Below are 21,887 nucleotides of genomic sequence, written 5' to 3' on the forward strand. Positions count from 1 at the left end.
ATATGATACATCCCCAGGTCTGAGACATCCCTCTGTGGGATATGATTGAATAGATATGGCATAGACTAGGCAGGGCTGGGCTTGGTCTGGCAGGCTGCAGCTGTTCTCCCTGGATTGGCCAAGGCTTTACCCCATACATGTGGAGTGTCTGGATCTGGGCTGCAGCTGTGCCTCCACCTGCACCCTCACCACCCACCACGAGGACCAGAGATCAACTAGGGAATATCCGGGAGGATCATGACGAGAGATGAGAGAGTATGAGCGTGGACTGACAGGGATAGGGTGGGTACACAGATGGACCACAGACGGACTAGGCCCAGCTGTGTATTCCTCTAGGGATCTTCCCAGTTTATGGTTAGCCAGATCCTCTATGCCTGTGTCTCTGAGTCTCCTCTGAACTCTTCGCTGCTCATTAGCAGAGCAAGGAGTTCTCCTCACGTCCATCAGTTTCTCATGCACCTCATGCACCACAGCAATTAAGTCTTATGCATTATTCATGAGGCTGAATTCCCTAATAAATACACAGCTCCTCGCAATCCCTGCATCCCTGCACTGTGTTTGCATATACTTTAATTGGGAAGATTCTTCCACCAAAGTAATTTGGATCGGGTTAGCAGACAGAGAGAGGCATCATTTATATAATATCTATGGCATATCTATGGCTAATACATGCTCTATTCAATTTATGACTCAATCCCAATTCTAGTCATAATGGTGGAGATAATGTTTCTGAAGAAAGCTTTCTTTCTGATCGTTATATGGCCCCCCAGCATTTGCTACTTCCTTTGCCTGTTGTTGTCTCCATCCATCTATTAGCTGTGATTGATCTAGTCCTCTCTCCCTTGCAGATGCTTCATAGAAGAGGGGGCTGCACCAGGTGATCCTTCAGCTGGCAGCTCCCATCTAAGGTGGTCTCCCCTGCTGCTCCATCCTCTTTCACAGAGCGCCATGTTCTAAAGCGCTGACATGTTCAGACAATGTTGTCAAAAGCTGTCACAGTGAGGTGCCACAGTGACACTGTTGCTTGGAATACAATGTGCTGTCAAATATGCTTAACACACAGAAACACACAGACACATACACACACAACCCATCAAATTCAAGAGTGAGTCGGCACACAGTGTGTCAGAGGTTTGAAGCAGAATGCTAATAAAGTTCATGTTTTGCTTCTCTAGCAGTAGACAGAGCAGCAGTCTGCTGACAGGCGGCTGGCTGGATCCCTTTTTAAAGGCAGGATTTTGAAAGAAGAGTTTACGTCTCAGGTTTATAATATCCTCCCATAGCTCAGAGCTGACACTTGTCAATGTGCTTTCTGCCCTGAGTCGTGAAAGCCTTACTCAGTATGATCTATGTAGAGGTAGACAATCCCAATGTGATGAGGAGTGACAACTAGGCTAGGACAGAGGTGGTGGAGGGAGGTGTTATCCATATAGACACAGTAGAAAAGTCAGACATTTACAAACATAAACATAGTGATTTATATCAAACATGAAACCCTTGGCCCTTATTGAATTGATTTGTTTTCCATATTTAATAATTCACTCAAAATAGATGTACAGTGATAAGAAAAATGATAATCCTTTATTTTTGTGAAGATCAGACATGTCCAATTTCCATTAATCCCTAGCTCTTTCCTACTCCGTTTTTTTCTCACTCACTTCAAACTGACAATGAGTCCAATTAGAGGATATGAAAGCTTGTGGACACACAGTCACATGCTCCCATTCAGCAGAAATGCTACAGACAGACGGCACAGGACTGGCTGACAACAGACAGCAGCCTTTCACCGACAAGCCAACTTCATTCTCTGAAAGCTGGCATGTTTTCTTCTTACAGCGCTAATCATTCGACACGCTCCCAAAGGATGAGGTGAGGTTAGATATCTGGAATGTATGTAGAAGGTACTATAAGTTCATAGGTCCTTGTCCTTCTCTGTGACTCAAACAGAAGGAGTGAATGTGGGTTAGTATGATAAATACAGAATGAGAGCATAACTAACTGAACTGAACTGCTGGACTCTCTTCCTCACTAGTGCCTATAGTGAGCTATAGTGAGCTACAGTACTGTACTTTTTACTGTAGTCAAACATGGAGATCAAGGGGAAATGCTGAATAACAGCCAGCACAAGTTGCAGCAGAGTATAAATCAATAATTGGACTAGACAGACCCTCAGGGAGCATTAAGACCGCAGCCTGATTGGGTAGAGAATGATCCCTCTAAGGACTTGTGGTGGACACTATGCTAAGTAAAGAGGAGACTCATATGATTAATGTTCTGCATGTTATTCACTTTAACCTGGATGGGTTGGCATTAGTGTGTGTATTTAGCAGTCATTTCCCAGAGTGTGTGTGCGTATGTGCCTGTGTGCTTGTGTGTGCCTGTGTGTCTACCTGTTTATCTGCACAGCCATTAGTGTTAATATTTGACTCAGATACAAACACAGCGTAACTCACTCTGAGGAAAGAGTCCAGTGATCCGTTCTCCATGAACTCAGTGATGATCATGACAGGGGCGCTCTTGGTGACCACACCCTCCAGGTGGATCACGTTGGGGTGGTCAAACTGACCCATGATGGACGCCTCAGACAGGAAGTCCCGCCTCTGCTTCTCTGTGTAGCCTGACTTCAGTGTCTTGATGGCCACAAACATCTCCCTCTTGCCTGGGAGCCTCAGGTTCCCACTGCACACCTCCCCGAACTCTCCTACAAGACACAACATAGAGGCAGAGAGACAGTTAATGAGAGGAGATGTCTGACAGAGGTTACAAACATTAAAATGATGAGGCAAAATATGATTAATTGGAATACAGACAGCATTCAAAATCATTATTTTGAAAAAAATGACTGGCCTTTCTCTTTACCTGCGCCAATGACTTGCTCAATCTTCACACAGGAAGTGTCAATCTCCTTAGCAAACTCCCTCACCGCCTCGTTGGGGTCCTCATATGTAAACGGATCAATATATATCTTCATTCCTGGAGTCACTTGGAAAAAGAAGAGGCCGATGTAATTTTTTGTTCTGACACACACAAACAAACTCTGTCTGCCTTTAACATTCAGAGTTTGAGTAGCCAATGCAGTGTATTACTATGAGTCAGAGAGGTTAGTGTTAGTACAAGGTAGAGGAATGGTAGATTTGGCTTGGGGCCTCAGGACTGTAAAAATCAATGCGCAATGACATTGCATTTCTAGGTAGTCTTTAGCAGTGATAAGGCAGGTTAATGTATGTATCAGCTCCAGAGTCAAAGCAGACCATTAACACCCAGGAGAGACAGCCAGACACTATATCAGTATCACTCTCTGCTCCAGGAAATAAATTGTCTCTCTTAAGTTCTGACGCCAGGTAAATTGGCTTAAGGTGGCCTTTAAGTGTTCAGGGACTTAACTGTCCCAGGTTTTAAATCGGAGTATTCTGACTCTCACATCTGGCCTGAGGCTTCTTTAATGGTTATTGTGTTCACGCACAGGCAGTCAGCGAAGCTGAGATACCTGCTTATAGAAGAGTCATGAAACCTGCATAGCAGACTGAACTGAAGAAGTGTTTAGGAACAGATGGATATTCTCCTTTAAGGCAAAAAAAAATCCCCAGTCAAAACCTCCTATCTCTTCCCAAACTATGGAGCAATCCAAAGACCACCCACCAGAACATGGCAGAGACCACCTGATATAGGGGAGGACAGCCAGTATAACTGTGACCATCAGTGTGGGGATGAAAACACACAGGGGAGTGGAACGATATTAATAGCTGTGAAATGCCCTCAGCCTCTCTGGCAATACTCCTCACTGAATTACACCCAGGCAAAAATGAGTTCTGTAAATACAGCATTTACTGCAACCTGATACTATTGATTACACATGGGAAAGCTGTCTCCATTGATAAGCCTGACTAGCGGAAGAGCTAAATAGAAAAATACATAAATAAATGCAACTGAAATAAGCTCAGAGAGGAAATATATCAGAGCAGGTTTAGCTGAGTGAAGGAGGAGAAAACGATAAGCCATAAGCTCCCAGGGAGAGCCAAACGAGTTTCAATCACCGCGCCTGGCTACATCTTGAAGATGTATTTCTATATCATGGAACTCTGGGCCAGCGTGCTTTACATGGAAAACAAAATGATTAATAAAGGCCATTCCTTCACAATCCCCTTTGAATTTTTCAACAATGGCAAATGGTGTGTGTGGTATTAGCGTGTTAATGAACTTAACAAGCTAAAAGAAGGCTAAATGCTATTTCCACAACAATGGAATCAGTTGACTATGAAATGAGACCCTACAGCGAACACACACTTGTACACAGGTTATGTTGTGAGTAAATCCTAGCATTAAGACGGTTGAGGAAAACAAGAGAGAAGATTACCAATGGAGAGGTGAGAAGAAGCACAAGGTTGGGAGGTAGCCAAGGACACTAGCGTGTCAGGTGGTAGCCACGGAGACAGGTATGTGAGGCAGCAGAGGGTTGAATGTTAGGCATGGAGGCTTCTGCGTGAGCCGGTAGCCATGGAGACAGGTGTGTGAGGCAGCAGAGGGTTGAACATTAGGCATGGAGGCTGCTGCGTGAGCAGGTAGCCATGGAGACATGTGTGTGTGCGTGTGGGTGTGTGAGCATGAGTGAGAGTGTGTGTATGGTGGGGGAGGTGCAAACAGACACTCTTGAGGGAGGGCTGGGTTACTCACTGTGGCCGCTGGTGTAGTGCTGCAGCTTGTCTGTGTACTCTGAGTCTGCCCTCTCAAAGCCACGCCTCCTGGGAGAAAGACAAAGAGCTATAGCGCTGGCCCAGATAGGGGGTGTGGTCTATGTACCAGGCCTACCCACCCCACAGCTGACCACTAAACACAACCAGCCTATAAACTATAAACCCCACCTTAACAAGCCACAGGACCCATTAAAGTACAGTAACGAAGTAGGGTGGAAAACAACCACTAAAGCGAATGTGTCTAATCTGGCTGACTTGTTTGACTGTTTCTGCGTTGGGTCGCAGGCAGCATTGGTTGGCTGGACTGGAGCAGGAATAACTCACCGGTTGCAGACGATGACGATAACAACCACTGCGATGAGGAAGACCAGACCTGCAGCTGCAGAGCCGATGATGAGAGGCAGCTTCTCCTGAATGCTGGTGTTGTACTCCTCTGTGATTAGACAAACACACACAAATACACCATCACACACTGAAACATATGGGCCAGGCATCTGAGCTAATGCATATGGAGAGAGCAGTGGGTGACAGACAGACAGACAGACGGTTAGGGAGACCAATGGGCATCTTGGCTGGCAGCACAAGACCTCTCTCCAAAGCCCACTGAGCACATTCAGATACCCGCAATATGGTCGCCCGCTCATCTGGAACTGAGAGATCATATTTGGGAGAGACCCAGCTCCCTTCCCTCAAGAGTGCTGCCAAACACAGGGAATCCAGCATGGCAGTAGGCACACAATCTCACAACACCATCTTAGGTCCTGACTGCTCTTTCCGAGGTCTGAGGATAGGGAGGGTTGTGTCCCATGGTGGTGGTACTGTACTGTATGCAGCCTACTGCGATACTGGGTTCTCCTTTGTCTGGCAGTGTGCTGGCTGCTTGCAGTGGAGGAGAGCAGAGATCAGGCTAATGATGGCCATCGACACTGCAGGTAATAAGATGTTTAGAGAACACCCAGGTCGCTGACATTATCCAGGCCAGGGGAGCCAGGAGCCAGCATTAGCAGAGCCAGGGTAGAAGTTAGTCTGCCCAGCAGTGTCCTTCTATACAGATTAATCCACTTTAACCTGATCTGTGACTGACGATAGTCTACCGCTAATAAAGTACAGTATACTACAGAAAATATCTGCATTCATACATAACATGAATAATCTTATTCATTGGTAAAAAATACGTTTCACATGACTCATGAGCTCTGCTGAGAAGATAATGAATGAAATCCACATAAATAGAACACTGGGTGTACACATTGTTAGAGAGTTGTCTTGTAGACCGCATCTCAGACCATTTCCCCATCCACATCCTTGTGTCTGTTGGGCCATTGTGTCCATGTTGTAATGGTCCATGTTAGGTTGACGGGCCATGCATGGGATGTGATAAATCTGCATCTCTCTATGCTTTATTTGAGCTGAGGGAATGTTGTCTGTACCCTCACCTTCAGTCATGGTTTGGAAGTAGAGCTTGCCACTGTAGCGTCCAAATCCGGCCACAGTCCGGGCGCGAACCAGGAACACATAGATTGCACCTGATTTGAGACCGCGAATGACCACTGTGTTGGTCTGGCTCTTTATGATGGTTGAGTTGTACTCGGTCTGGTCCTGAGAGAGTATTAAGGAAAGAGGGAGAAATACAAATCAGTGCCATCCACAGAACAATTACCATACACATGTATTAACTTAGTGCCTTATAAAAATAGGCTGAGGTGCAAAGTAGGATACAGACTCAAATGTTTCTAACACTGGTGTATCTTTTTAAGCAAGCAGAATGAAGAGAGAATGAAAAGCAACAGCCATAGGCAGAAGGGATGGCAGTTTCAGGTCTGCTAGTTTGTTTGGGTTGTGAGTTCGGACGATTAGTGTAACTTTTCATTGCCACACCGCTTCTCTCTCTGCACAAAGCTGACAGGTCTGTCTGGAAGAGGAGACTAAAACTGTGCCGACTGCAGCCTTCAACCAATCAGTCAACAGCGTGAGCACAGTTGCGAGATCTGAGCCGCGGCAGGGGCCGAGACAATTGTTTTGACAGCTCTCCTCAGCAGCATCTGAGAATAGAATTAAACTAAAAAGTGGAGCAGAGTGGCGCGCAGTCACAGAGAACTGCTAAATTAACTTTGTGTGAGCTTGTGTGTGTGTGTGCTCTTCTCTGACCGTATCTGTGTGGGAGTGTTTCTTCTGAGAAAGTATGCTGATTCTGAGGAGTCTGTCTGTTGAATACTGTTTTTATGGCAGTCAACACAGCATTGTTTCAACCGCAAATATCTCTCCATCAATCCCTACTGGGATTGGAGGGCTGAGAGCAGTTTCCTTTCCCAGTGACCGAGGGCTGAGAGCAGTTTCCTTTCCCAGTGACCGAGGGCTGAGAGCAGTTTCCTTTCCCAGTGACCGAGGGCTGAGAGCAGTTTCCTTTCCCAGTGACCGAGGGCTGAGAGCAGTTTCCTTTCCCAGTGACCGAGGGCTGAGAGCAGTTTCCTTTGACCCACCGTGACCGAGTGACCGGCTTTCCTTTCCCAGTGACCGAGGGCTGAGAGCAGTTTCCTTTCCCAGTGACCGAGGGCTGAGAGCAGTTTCCTTTCCCAGTGACCGAGGGCTGAGAGCAGTTTCCTTTCCCAGTGACCGAGGGCTGCAGTTTCCTTTCCCAGTGACCGAGGGCTGAGAGCAGTTTCCTTTCCCAGTGACCGAGGGCTGAGAGCAGTTTCCTTTCCCAGTGACCGAGGGCTGAGAGCAGTTTCCTTTCCCAGTGACCGAGGGCTAAGAGCAGTTTCCCTTCCCAGTGACCGACCGTGATTAGAATTGAAAGTGATCGAGCAGAAGTTGTATGTTCGATTCAGAAGCTACAGTATGCCTGACTCACACCGTGATCATGCGGTTCTGGACTCCAACATTCTTAATTTCAATGTGCTAGAAAATTTGAGATATATTTTACAGTCATTGCATACCTTATTTAGCCCCGCTGAGATGAAAGAAAGCCTGAAACACTCAATGGTGTCTTTACGTGTGTGTCTGTTTATATGGAGGTGAGACAGAGCAGACTGTTTGTTAATGGGTAGTGTGCAGTGGGTACCTACCTTCTCGTAGTACTGCAATTCATAGTCCAGAATGACTCCATTGGGCTGGTCTGGTTGAGACCAGGACAGAGTGATGCTGTCCACGGTACGACTGACCTGGTGCATGATGGACACTGTCGACGGAGCTGCAGAGAGATAGATCGTTAGAGAGATAGATAGATAGATAGAGAGAGACAGAGAGAACGAAGGAAAGTGCATAACACATACAAATTCAAAATCACAACATTCAGTCACTGTGATTAGTTCCCAATCATACATCCGAATCATAAAATCTCATCAAACAGATATCAAACAGATGCCTACTTCACTGAGCAATGTAACAGTGATAGTGATATATTTGTTTCTATCATCCTGGGCTGCATGTAGAGAAGGCACACCTCTGACTAAACCACGTACATAATTTGAAGGGACTTTACAGCACTGACTTTGTATTATTTCCATGATTCATCTGTGCTTCCCACATTGTCAGGGTGTGAGGACCCTATCTGTCTGTGTCTGACTAGCAATCATTCCCCTGGCCGCATCCTCCTCCTCCTCCGGACAAATTGTGGAGCAAGCCCATTTTGTATGGCTCATAAAACCAGAGAAAATCATCAGAACCACAAGTATGCCATACACAATCGCCATTTAGTTTTTCCAGCCTTCTATTTCTGTAATTGAGGTCTATGTTTACAGATATTTTTTGGTGGATGATAACTTCAGACACATCGGTAAATTGTTTGAAAGTGCAAGGACAAGAGTCATGGTCATGGTGGACAGATATAGAGAATTATAGCATTTACATGTGGTAATCACAGTGTAGCAATAAGCCAGATCCTTTCAGAAGTAATTGAGCCAGAAATGAGTGATGAGTGGGTAGGGCTGTAAGCTGCCTTTAGTCTAACAAAACCAAAGGCCCAGACTTGCAACTTTCTTTTTAGTAAGGTTAAAGGGTCAGGGAGTTGCATGCTATCCACGCGCCCTCATACATCCATTAACATTAGTGCATGGTGCCGTGGGTCACAGCGAAGCTAATGCAGGAGATAAAAGCACTGTCTGGGGCTTGGAGGGCAGGATTTATGGGCCCCCGGGCCCCAGCCTCGGCCCATGGTCCCACGCTGCATACACACAGCCCCGAGCCAGCAGCACAGTGGCTCCCCAGAGTTCCAGCCATAAAGCGCTCCACCGGCACGCGCTCTCCTTGGAAAATCCACTGACTGGAAACCCCTCCCACCCGCCCTCCCTCGGCCCCTCCCACCATTATCAAAGAATCTGGGGGAGTGTGTGTGGTTAATATCTCATATATAAATCTAAGTGTTCATTTTATGTAGTTCATGTAACAAAATGCTGGTAATATCTGATGCTATCTACCACACCACAAAGGAGCCTTTCAGATGGGGTTTGGATTAAAATACACATGTTCAGTACTGTAGAGTAAAGCCCGAAGCAGCTCCCAGAAACCAGTGTGCTCTAAGACATGATGACGGAGAGGCGGTTTTATGGCGTATTCATTCTCAACAGTGAGTCAGCCTTGCCTCACATGCCCTCTGATCCCAACAGAAGCCTCCATCCGAGGACACTAATCATGAGATACTGTCTAAACAGGGAGGTCCCGGAGCCTATGTCCCCATATGCCGTCGGCCTTAAAATAAATGTGTCTACAGATAATGAATAGGCAGCCTGTAGTTTCATCTCCTGCAGCAGTTGCACTAAGATGGCCTGTGATTCTGCCTTGAACATAAAGTGCATTTGGAAAGTATTCCACATTTTGCTACGTTACAGCCTTATTCTAACATTGATGAAATGAAATGTTTTTCATCATCAATCTACACAAAATACCCCATAATGACAAAGCAAAAACACGAAAGCACATTTATTAAGAATAAAGAACACAAATATTACATTTACATAAGTATTCAGACCCTTTGCTATGAGACTCGAAATTGAATTCAGGTGCATCTGTTTCCATTGAGCATACTTGAGATGTTTCTACAACTTGATTAGACTCCACCTGCGGTAAATTCAATTGATTGGACATGATTTGGAAAGGCACACCCCTGTCTATATAAGGTCCCACAGTGTGTGTCAAAACAAAAAACCAAACCATGAGGTCGAAGGAATTGTCCATAGAGCTCCGAAACAGGATTGTGTCAAGGCACAGATCTGGGGAAGGGTACCAAAACATTTCTGCAGCCTTGAAGGTCCCCAAGAACACAGTGCCCTTCATCATTCTTAAATGGAAGAAGTTTGGAACCACCAAGACTCTTCCTAGAGCTGTCTGCCCGGCCAATCTGAGCAATCGCAGGGAGAAGGTCATTGGTCAGGGAGGTGATCAAAAACCTGATGCTCACTCTGACAGAGCAACAGAGTTCCTCTGTGGAGATGGGAGAACTTTCCAGAAGGAGAACCATCTTTGCAGCATGCCACCAATAGGCCTTTATGGTAGAGCGGCCAGGTGGAAGCCAGTAAAATAAAATTCTCTGGTCTGATGAAACCAAGATTGAACTCTTTGGCCTGAATGCCAAGCTTGGAGGAAACCTGCCACCAACCTGCCAAGCATGGTGGTGGCAGAATCATGCTGTGGGAATGTTTTTCAGCAGAAGGGACTGGGAGACTAGTCAGGATCGAAGGAAAGATGAACGGAGCAAAGTACAGAGAGATCCTTGATGAAAACATGCTCCAGAGTGCTCAGGACCTCAGATTGGTGCGAAGGTTCACCTTCCAACAGGACAACGACCCTAAGCACACAGCCAAGACAACGCAGGAGTGGCTTCGGGACAAGTTCCTGAATGTCCTTGAGTGGCCCAGCCAGAGCCTGGACTTGAACCCGATCCAACATCTCTGGAGAAACCTGAAAATAGCTGTGCAACGACACTCCCATTCCAACCTGAGAGGATCTGCAGAGAAGAATAGGAGAAACTCCCCAGATATAGGTGTGTCAAGCTTGTAGCGTCATACCCAAGAAGAATCGAGGCTGTAATCGCTGCTTCAACACAGTACTGAATAAAGGTCTGAATGTAAAGGTGATATTTCATTATTTAATTTTTTAAACATTTTCTAAAATGTATACATATCAGTTTTTGTTTTGTTATTATTGGGTATTGTGTGTAGAGTGAGGGGGGGGGCAATTTAATCAATATTAGAATAAGGATGTTACGTAACAAAATGTGGAAAAAGTCAAGGGGTCTGAATACTTTCCGAATGCACCGTACATGATCCCCTTCACAGAGACACAGAGGTAGTGTATACAGAGGTAGTGTATACAGAGGTAGTGTATACAGTAACCAGTCCGGAGAATAGACTACTCACAGGCATCTCTTCAATCTCACTGTTCGTTGAGTTTGTTTACTATCATAATAAGGCAAATAGTCACTCTATGGGGAACTCACAAGTATCCCGTTACGGATGTACATATATTCAGGAATGCATGCCATATGCTTTTTTGTGCATAGCATTCCCATTAAACAAGAGGTGTAGCCATCTCTGGTAACCTAATCCCGGGCAGGGCATACAGACAAAGGCAGTGCATGTCTCATTGTACAGAGGATGGTACACATGCCAAGATGAAAGCTTTTCCACGCAGAACATTGTGGTTTACTCTAACAGACGGACGTCTTCCGGACTGAAGCATGAAGAACGCGATGTCTGTATCACACCAATAATAACTATTGAGGAAAAATAAACAGTACAACAGAGATCTAAGAAGATGGAAGCATTACCGTTACTGCTGCTATGGAAAAATGTGTGTAGCGTGTCGACTGTACTGCAGTAATTATATAATTTTCCACTTGATACTCCAGCAGAGAGAGGGCTAACAGCAGAGTCCCTGCCACGAGGAGACAGGGTGATAATCACTGCTAGTAAAATATTCTAGTCATGGTGGAGCATTCCAGCTTTCCAAACGATTGCTCCTTGCAACGCTACAGCGACGAGGACTATTTATCTAGAATCCTAGGTGTTTAACTTTTTCCTGGCAAGGCTTGTACTCTGACACATTGGAACAATCATCCAGCACAAAGGAGGGTTCCGAGAGAGCGTGAGTCTATGAACAAACTCATCAGAAACAGATAACGTTTGTATTCTTTTATCTTAAGGTCATCCAGGCCCAGAAATTCTGAATAACATCCAAAAATGTTTGGAAAGTAACTCAATACATTACTGAGCTCTCTCTAGATGGAGGGTTGTGGACGATTCAGAAGAGAAACCCTAAGTAGTGCATTACTGTAAATAGTATTTGTCAGTGCTGTTTAATGTGAAGAACTCCTGTTGTTGTCACAGAGTTAAGTTACAGTCTCAGTATTAATACAAGGTCTTGGATCTGATAAAAGACATTGGGGCTTTGTTCTCTATTCTAGCATAACGCTCTGGCTTGGGCCCAGCAGCCGAATATAAAAGGCTCTATTTTGTGCAAAATCCCAATAGTCATTTTACTGTTGTGTTTGAACACCTAGTAACTTCCATAATCAATCAAAGATGGGCTTTAGAGTTATTTCCACTCATTTAAATCCATGGCGATTTAATGATACTCCTGCAAACACAGAGAAGCAATTTACTGAGCCCCCTGATCTATCCCATTTACATCCTCTACCCAGTCTGTAAATAAATATCTCTGCTGCTATTGTTCTGTTCTCTTCTATTCTGCTACACTTGTTTGGTGGGCATGGCCTCCCTCCCTCCCATGCCTGTGTCCCTCTCATTCCCTTCCTTGTCTTCCCCTAAGAATGCTGGTCTCCTTTCAGCTCAGCCTATTGATTCTGGTCTCCACAGAGCACCCTTCTGAGCATGATGGCATCTTCATTAAGCGAGCTGTTGGACTGAAACCAGGCTGGCCTTTGATGACAGGCAGGCAGGAAAGCAGGTGGGGAGAGGGCCCCCATGCCTGGACAGAGCCTGAGTTTGGGCGCAGGACCACGTGGGCCAGCTGGAGTTCCAGCCACCATAAAAAAAGGCAGACAGCCATTACAGATCCATGCTCCGAGGGGTGGGAGGCAAAGTTATTATAGTAATCACAATTTGGGGTTTGTGGTTGGGAGAGACAATGCCACCTCGAGTGATTTCCCCTTTCTCCCTTTGTTCCCCTTCCCATCTTTAAAACCCTCGACTATTACAACCAAAACCAAATTAAATGTCAAAGTCTGCTGAAAAATACATGGTTGCAGAGACAGAGGAGTCAACCATTCATCTTGGCTGTTGAATCTGTGAAAGTGACTTGGATTTAGGACTTCTCTTTGAATATCTGACTTGCCTATGTGCAGCGTGCTCTATGACCATGTGGCTCTGATTTGAGGTTCTGGTACAGGGAGCAAAGCTATGATTTGGGGGAGGATGGGGAAGGAAGCGAGAACAGGTCAGCACTCGTAAATCCCCATCCCCTTTCACAGTAAAAATCTGTTTCCCCCACAGCACCGTCTCTCCCAATGGGCCCAGCCAGCTGCTCCTCCACTATGCAGCCAGGCAGCCTTCTAAACAGACTGTTGGTGCTGCCTTCACTCTCTCTCCCTCCGAATGCTCTCCGTTTACGAGCCGCACATCGAGAGCTCTTAAAGGCAGAGGCCTGTATTTGCATGTACTTTTAGCACACTGGCAGACGGCCCTGTTTCCCCATCTGCAATGGATTGTGGGTTTTTATGTCTCCAAAGAGTTTCCAATGCAGTAAAGCTACACAAGCAAGATTTCAGTTCATCAAGCTTTAAACCATCTGCGCTTGAAAAGATTGGGGCCTTAATGCACTCGTATACACAATATAAGCTAATTCTAAAATAGGCACTCCAGGGGCTTAAAACATTTGCAGAACCTTACGGGAGGTTAGGTCTAATCTAAGCACACCACGCCACTAAGTAGTTCTGCTAGCCCAAGAGGTCCAAAGCGGAGATATGAGAGAAGTGAGGGAACAGTGGTGAGGGGCAGGGTGGGGACTCTCTCTGCAGTCACTTGTAATAATACAGATGTACACTGCTGGGCTTGGCCCCGATTGGTCATTCAATCTGGACAATCGTTTTAGCAGTATGCTACAGGGATAAGCCTCAGTGCTCTGACTCACAGGCTCTAGGCTAGACACAATTAGTTTATTTAGATTTTCTGCATCTTGCTTCTAAAGCAGGTTTTCCAGGGAAATAGAGGAGTGAGGAAGAATCACTGAATCTGAAGGACTGCAATTGTGGGGTGTATTACTACTTTGATTGTCCTTGAATGAGTTCTATGAATCTCTTTGTCAAGTGGATAAGCCACTGTTGACCTTAAAAGGTGTCTTCAGAAGGGCTTGAGAAGATAGATGTTATAATACAAAACTATTGTCCTGGAAAATCTATTGTATACAGGACACTGAAAGACTGGATACAGAACATCTGTTGTAGTAACACTGCATAGAAATTAACTTTTGATACCCATTGATACATTGCTTATCTGCATTAACATATAAGGAGTCACTATATGACACAATGGTCAGGATAAAAAAAAAAGATGATCTCATCTTGAAAAGATCCTGAACTCAATTAAAATATACAAACTCAGAGAGAATCATGGGAGAGACATGTGCATGTCACTCAGAGATTCATGCTTTTGACCTCACCAATGTCACATGATGCATTGAAAGGGAAGACTAAGATTGTTGAGGCAAGGAAAGCGATCCTCCCAACATAATCTCACTCAATTCAAGGAAATATGTACCAAAACATATTTCAGCAGATTTCATGTGTTTTTGTGTGGCTTATTTCGTGTGAAAATACACACATTTGTGCGACTTCATTCATAGGAAAAGTAATTTTTGTGGGGCAAACTTCGGAACAATCTTTTGAAAGTTACTGGAGCAAATGCATTTCGGCCAATGGTGTTCTACACTGCCTTTTTTTGTGTCCCACATCTTTTAAAAAACAAACTCGTTAAAAATCCAATATTATTAATCAACCAGGTTGTCATCGAAATACTTATAATATAATAGTAACCTTACGTTTTTAAAATTGGATTACTAATGCCAAAGCTTCTTTCTATGCTTGTTTTCCCTTAATATTTCGGGATACTGGTGCTAAATCAGATTTTATGAGGGTTGCCAGATTGGAGTAAAAGCTGAATGTCATTTTTTTTTGTGGTATCGATGAAGGTATTTGATTGGGGAACGGGGATACATTTTCATGAAGGGAAATTAATTAATCAAAAATTGGGGGAAACAGAACACCAGCAAAAACAAAAAAACAGTTTGGTTTAAATTCCCCTGGTGATCAATTAAGCCATATCAATGCAGTTAAACAGGTTCGTGTAAAATATTGAATTATGTTGGCTTACACTTATGGCACTTCCAAGGCCGTTTCATTATAATTATTATGGTTATGTCAATCATGTTAAGTACTTAGGCTATTGTAACAAGGCATATGTCAGCATTGTAGGCTTACTGCCTCTGCCCAGAGGCCTACCAGGATTTCATGGCAACGGCCGTTAGAGCTCACTTCGCCACATATGAGCCCTGGTTAAAGTCCCTGTTGCAGCTTTCACTTTCTTACGATACATTGGTGGCTGCGTTGGGATCACGTTCAGCTCACGTCTAGTTATGTGATCTAGTGGTGGGAAGCATTCTGTTTTTCCACATTGTGTTGGGTATATCTAGTGAACAATGGATAAGCAACAATGGGCATGACAGATAGAAGTAGTCACTACAGGTGTGATCAAGCCTTACATCAAAGTTGCCTGAAGCTGAATGGAAAGTACTATGTCCTTACCAGTTATTCAGAAGAAAATCCTCTGTGACTGTCTATTTTAAATAAGTTAACTTACCAGTGTGGACCCAAAACAAACACATTCTACACATTTACATACAACCTGTTTAAAGTGTTATTACAACCATGGTGTTCTTTTGTTACTGAAGCTTAAATATAAAATAACCTGACAATGATCCACATCACATGGGAAGACAAATTATATGTGTGTTATGCAGCAAAACACAACTATCCTTTTTTAGGATGAAACCAGTAATATGAATAACTTTTGATCCATCCTGTTCTGATCTAATTAGATGGACCAAGCCTGACCTGCTGAGGAGTGTCGGTCTACATCCTAGCTAGAGGGGTGCTCTCATCTTATCTACGAACATAGATAGGGTGCTAACTCCCCTAACTCCACTGTGAGATAGGGTGCAGGCCAGGCAGCAGGTTGTTAGCCAGCCTGCCAGCTTAGTGGAGTCTGCCATTAGCACAGTCAGTGTAGTCAGCTCAGCGATCCCCATTGAGACCGTGTCTGTGCCTCGATCTAGGTTGGGAAAAACTAAACATTGTGGTGTTCGCCTTAGCAATCTCACTGGAATAAAGACCTCCTCAATTCCTGTCATTATTGAAAGAGATTGTGATATCTCACATCTCAAAATAGGGCTACTTAATGTTAGATCCCTCACTTCCAAGGCAGTTATTGTCAATTAACTAATCACTGATCATAATCTTGATGTGATTGGCCTGACTGAAACATGGCTTAAGCCTGATGAATTTACTGTGTTACACTAGTGACCATATCCCCCGCGCATCTCGCAAAGGTGGAGGTGTTGCTAACATTTACGATAGAAAATTTCAATTTACACAAAAAAAAGACTGCATTTTCCTCTTTTGAGCTTCTAGTCATGAAATATATGCAGCCTACTCAATCACTTTTTAGAGCTACTGTTTACAGGCCTCCTGGGCCATATACAGCATTCCTCACTGAGTTCCCTGAATTCCTATCGGATCTTGTTGTCATGGCAGATAATATTCACATTTTTGGTGACTTTAATATTCATATTTGTTTGCAATCACAAAAAAAAAAATCTGCCCAGACCCCAACCAAGGATCATCAAAAGCTGCGCTATAAATTCTCGGGGAACAAAGATTCCTAGATGCCCTTCCAGACTCCCTCCACCTACCTACAAAAATCAGTTAACCACCTAACTGAGGAACTCAATTTAACCTTGCGTAATACCCTAGACGCAGTCCCACCCCTAAAAACAAAAATATTTGTCATGAGAAACTAGCTCCCTGGTACACAGAAAATGACCAAGCCCTGAAGCAAGCTTCCAGAAAATTGGAACAGAAATGGTGCTAAACCAAACTGGAAGTCTTCCGACTAGCTTGGAAAGACAGTACCCTGCAGTATCCCACACTGCTGCTCTGTCATCCTATTTTTCCAACTTAATTGAAGAAAATAAGAACAATAAAAAAACATTTTTTGATACTGTTGCAAAGCTAACTAACAAGCAGTAAACCCCAAGAGAGGATGGCTTTCACTTCAGCATAGATAATTTCATGAACTTCTTTGACGAAAGGATCATGATCATTAGAAAGTAAATTATGGACTCTTTAAATCTGTGTATTTCTCCAAAGCTCAGTTGTCCTGAGTCTGCACAACACTGCCAGGACCTAGGATCAAGGGAGACACTCAAGTTTTTTAAATACTTTTTCTCTTGACACACTGTTGAAAATAGTAATGGCCTCTAAACCTTCAAGCTGCATACTGGACCCTATTCCAACTAAACTACTGAAAGACCTGCTTCCTGTGCTTAGCCCTCCTATGTTAAACATAATAAGCGGCTCCCTATCAACCAGATGTGTACCAAACTCACTAAAAGTTGCAGTAATAAAGCCTCTCTTGAAAAAAGCCAAACCCTGATTCAGTGTAGTCTGACCCAGGAATGTGAAGGTGAACAGAAAGGCACTGGAGCAACGAACCGCCCTTGCTGTCTCTACCTGGCCTGTTCCCCTTTCTCCACTGAGATTCTATGCCTCAAACCCTATTACGGGGGCTCACTGGCTTACTGGTCCACTTCCATGCTGTCCCTAGGAGGGGTGGTCACTTGAGTGGGTTGAATCACTGACGTGATCTTCCTGTCCAGGCTGACATCTACTCCTGAGGTGCTGACCTGTTGCACCCTCTACAACCACTGTGATTATTATTATTTGACCCTGCTGGTCATCTATGAACATTTGAACATCTTGGCCATGTTCTGTTATAATCTCCACCCGGCCCAGCCAGAAGAGGACTGACCACCCCTCATAGCCTGGTTCCTCTCTAGGTTTCTTCCTAGGTTCTGGCCTTTCTAAGTAGTTTTTCCTAGCCACCGTGCTTCTACACTTGCTTTGCTTGCTGTCTGAGGTTTTAGGCTGGGTTTCTGTACAGCACTTTGTGCCATCAGGTGATGTAAGAAGGGCTTTATAATTAAATTTGACTGATTGACTGATGTAGGATTTTCTACGGCCTACAATCGAGCCCAATTCCCAGTCATGAAGGACATGAAGCTAGGCCCCTCTTGATTCTCAATGGTGAAGACTGAACTCAAGTTAGGGGTTTTACGTCAGACTCTCCTGTACCACTTTGCCCAACATGCTATACCCCAGAGGCTGTAAATAAACCCTTTATTTTCTAAGGTGATCCAAAAATGAGGGATCATTATTATAGGGCTGTGAAACCCACAGCCGAATGGCTCCAGACTGAGTATTTCTCACCATTTATTTACAGAGAGCAACTTCTGTTTTATAGCAGGTAGTGTCAATTTATTTACAGTAGTGTGTTGATTAATTATTGCTTTTTTCAGTGGAAATACAGAATATGTATAAAAATACCAAATACACCAATAGCTAAATCAAGCAGAGATTTATGACTATTTTACCATGTTAATCATAACTAAATCATACAAACTACAAACACTTAACCAGTTAAAGATAATGAACACATGACAATTAGATAAAAAATATTTAATTAAAAATAATTGATACAAAAATCTAGAGTTGGCTATAACATGAGTTCAAACAAAGTGCGTGTGTGTATATGTGTGTAAGTGATTGTGTGTGTGTGTCTGTATTATGGTGTGTACTATAATTTCACCAAATAAAAATTCCCCAATCAAATACCTTCAGTGATAACCACAAAAATTAGAATCTGTCTTTTTCCCAATCTGGCAACCTTCTTAAAATTTGACACAGCCTTGTATAACATGCATTATGAAAGAAATGGTGAAAATCGTGTAGATCTACTTTAGCCTACACAAAAAAGGGCACCAATATTCCAAAGAATTAAGTGACAACAAGCACAGAAAACAGTGTTGGCATAAAACAAATCTAAGTAAGGCTACTATTATGTAATTATTTCGGTGACAACCTGGTTGATTAACAATATTGTTTTATTTTTTATATATAAATAAATGTGTGACACAAAAAAAGGCAGTGTAGAACACCATTGAACATAATGCATTGGTCTAATAACTTTCAAAAGATTGTTCCGAAGTTTTCCCCCCAACAAAATGTATTTTCCTCTGAATTCCTACGAAGCGGCTCATAAAATGGTCTTTTCACACAAATTAAGCTCCACAAAAACATAAAAACGCATGAAATCTGCTGAAATACTTTTTGTACATATTTGCACAAATTGAGTTTGAGATTGTGTTAGTCCTTCAGAATCCAAGAAAAAGATTTAAGTTTAAATTAAACAACAGAGACTTTGTTTTGTTGCAGTGTGATTCATTATGTCAATATTGGATTTTCTACACTTTTCATTATAGTTATCACGCTTCTGTAAACATAACAGATAATTGCACGTCAACATCTTTTAAAGTGGTGTGCCTGTGGTGTGTCTGAGTTGACACAGACCTGCCCCTCGTTGTGTGAAATGTGTGTGTGTATGTGAATGTGTGTGTATGAGAGTGTGTTTACTATATACCCACATCCCATCTCTCAGTTGTACATTTGCTTTGAGAAGACACTTCATTCCTCGTCTGTTCCGGCACATAAAAGCAGTCATTCTTATTACATGGCTCCAGAAAGAGAAAATAAAGCAATTCCAAAAATATCAGCCAGAAATGTAATACATAAATATTTCTGAGAGCATCTTTCTCTCTGATATTTCAACAACCAGGAGACGACTGAGACCAGAGGTGGAGAGGAGAGGAGAGAGGCATGGAGGAGGGAAGGAGAGGTAATACAACCACCTTCTTAATGCTTCCCACTTTCCTCTCAAACAGAAAAACATAAACAGAACTGGAAAAATACATGCAATAACAGAATGAGCCTGATCATTTATGAGCACACTTTGTGTTGGAAAACAGCATATCCCTGAGCACAATAAACTTGCTTGAAGAGGGGTATTTACCCAAACACTATACTTTGTATTACAGATATATAATTTGCTATTGGCATGACATTTAATTTACACCCCACTGTGGTTGTCTTCATTCATAAATAGAAATGCCCACTTTCACTCACAAGACACATTACTTATATATTTTTAAACTGTGAAAAATCTGAGCACTTCAACATGAAAATCAGAAAGAAAATCTTGTTAAGCACGATCTCTTTTGGAGTCAATTATTCTAACCTGTCATATGAACAAATTCCTAACAAAGATGTTAAATAGGTCGTTACCTATGGTTTGGGGGCAATAACAACAGTGTATAAATAACTGCATTAGCACAATTTATTTACGCATTTCAGCATCAATCAGAGCTAATGTGGCCTACAACAAGTAATTCCAGCCACACAGTCTTACTAAACAACCCTTTAAAGTCCACTGGCCCAAAAGGGCCTGATCTTCTTACACAGCTTTGTCCTCATGCAATGTCTATCGCCAAGTTCTTAATTCTTTCTTAAGATATTCAGTAAAATTAGATCTATGATAAAACCAACTGCACGTACCCAGTAGAATGGCCTCAGTATTTATTTATTTAGGCAAGTCACTTAAGAACAAATTCTTATTTACAATGACAGCCTAGGAACAGTGGGTTAACTGCCTTGATCAGGGGATTTGGGATTTGATTTAGCAACCTTTTGGTCACTGGCCCAATGCTCTAACCACTAGGCTACCTGTCACCCCAGTATGAAGTATATGACTTTTGCTTTTCTATTTTTGTTTTGCCAAAACACAGTCATACATTTCTCATTTTGTTTGAATAAAATATGTAGCTTTGTATAAAGCATTGCAACATGAACCTGGAATTTCCAACGCAGTAAAGCTACACAAGCGAGTTTTCAGTTCATCAAGCTTTAAGCTGCCAGTTTATGCTCTAATTCTTTTAGCAAGGGCATGAAGTAATTAAATGCATATTGAATGCGTAGTTCATCTAAAGTCGTCTAACCCTACAGTCAGCTAGCTCCGCAGTCTGCATACCTAACACCATATGCAAATCACAATCACACAATCTCTGCTATCTCTGCTTCCACTAGTTGGCCTCAAGTAGTAGCCATAGTATGTGCTTGCAGTGCTGGCTGGAGCCCCGGTGTATAGAGCTGTGCCACTCTGTCAGGGCTGGGCTGTGCTCCAGGTGTCTACAGAAGCCTCCTGTCTGTCTGGCCGCCTGACCCACACTGGCACCTTCCATATGTGCCCTTCCTGACAACTTCTGTCACTGTCACACGTCCTGCATCCTACACTGGCTGGCCTGGAAGTATCTCTCTGCCTCTCTCGAACCAGTGTACGGTATGCTGGACACGTCAGCAGCACTACAGCACCAACAGCAGAGGAGTGGAAAACACCCTCCCCTTATTCAAAGCTGGTGTTTAGAAGGCATGAATATAAAGGCCAATCATAAATGATTAATGGCGAGGAATGGACCTTCGAAGAATCAAGTGTATGAAATCCTCACAGTAGATGTGTCAAAATACCCGTAAAACCGAGCGGTCAAACAGGGAAATGGTCCAGGTTATCAATAGTTAAAGTGCGGTAGCAGCAACAATATTCACCCCTCCCTCAATCAAAAAAATGTGCATTCTGCGTGGAACTTCCATGGAGCCCTGCAGTCGATGACAAAGACCTCCATATAGCCATCTATTCTTCTGTCTATGTTCTGTACAGTGTCTAGTTCTATTAAATTGTAGAGGACGTATTTGTTTTGGCGTTTCATTAGGCGAGCCAGGGAAGCTAGTGGCCTGGTTACAGTTCGTCTCTAGAGGACTGGTTACAGTCCGGCCTGGCAATTTGGGGGATAATGAAGTGGTACATCTTCCCCAGTTGTATGATAGTGGTGCACCAGATTACAGCAGCCACACCTGAGCTGAGTAATGGGATTCAGTCCCACAATGAGCTGTTCACTTGATAAGAAACCAATTCAGTCTCCCCTTCCTCCCCATATTAGCAGAAGCTTCCCTGGCTCGCCTTAGGCTAATTAAACGCCTAAACAAATACGTCCTCTACAATTTAATAGAGCTAGAATGGGACA

The 21,887-nt window shown here is 43.4% G+C and overlaps 1 protein-coding gene across 2 annotated transcripts in view; it reads right to left on the reverse strand.

The window, feature by feature from the left end:
- The window catches only part of LOC135540083 (ephrin type-B receptor 2-like), a 154,347-nt gene that overhangs the window by 11,006 nt on the left and 121,454 nt on the right, over window positions 1-21,887 (reverse strand). Inside the window, exons 6-11 of one of the 2 annotated variants that reach the window (XM_064966424.1) lie at window positions 7,757-7,881; window positions 6,128-6,290; window positions 5,016-5,124; window positions 4,672-4,736; window positions 2,860-2,973; window positions 2,454-2,701 (exon numbers count right to left, since the gene is read on the reverse strand). In XM_064966424.1, coding sequence (XP_064822496.1) covers window positions 2,454-2,701; window positions 2,860-2,973; window positions 4,672-4,736; window positions 5,016-5,124; window positions 6,128-6,290; window positions 7,757-7,881 — 824 coding nt within the window. Of the gene's footprint in view, window positions 1-2,453; window positions 2,702-2,859; window positions 2,983-4,671; window positions 4,737-5,015; window positions 5,125-6,127; window positions 6,291-7,756; window positions 7,882-21,887 lie in introns of both variants that reach the window. The other variant, XM_064966423.1, reaches the window with a different exon arrangement.

Source organism: Oncorhynchus masou, chromosome 5 (assembly GCF_036934945.1).
Source record: "Oncorhynchus masou masou isolate Uvic2021 chromosome 5, UVic_Omas_1.1, whole genome shotgun sequence".
In the NCBI taxonomy this organism is placed as follows: domain Eukaryota; kingdom Metazoa; phylum Chordata; class Actinopteri; order Salmoniformes; family Salmonidae; genus Oncorhynchus; species Oncorhynchus masou.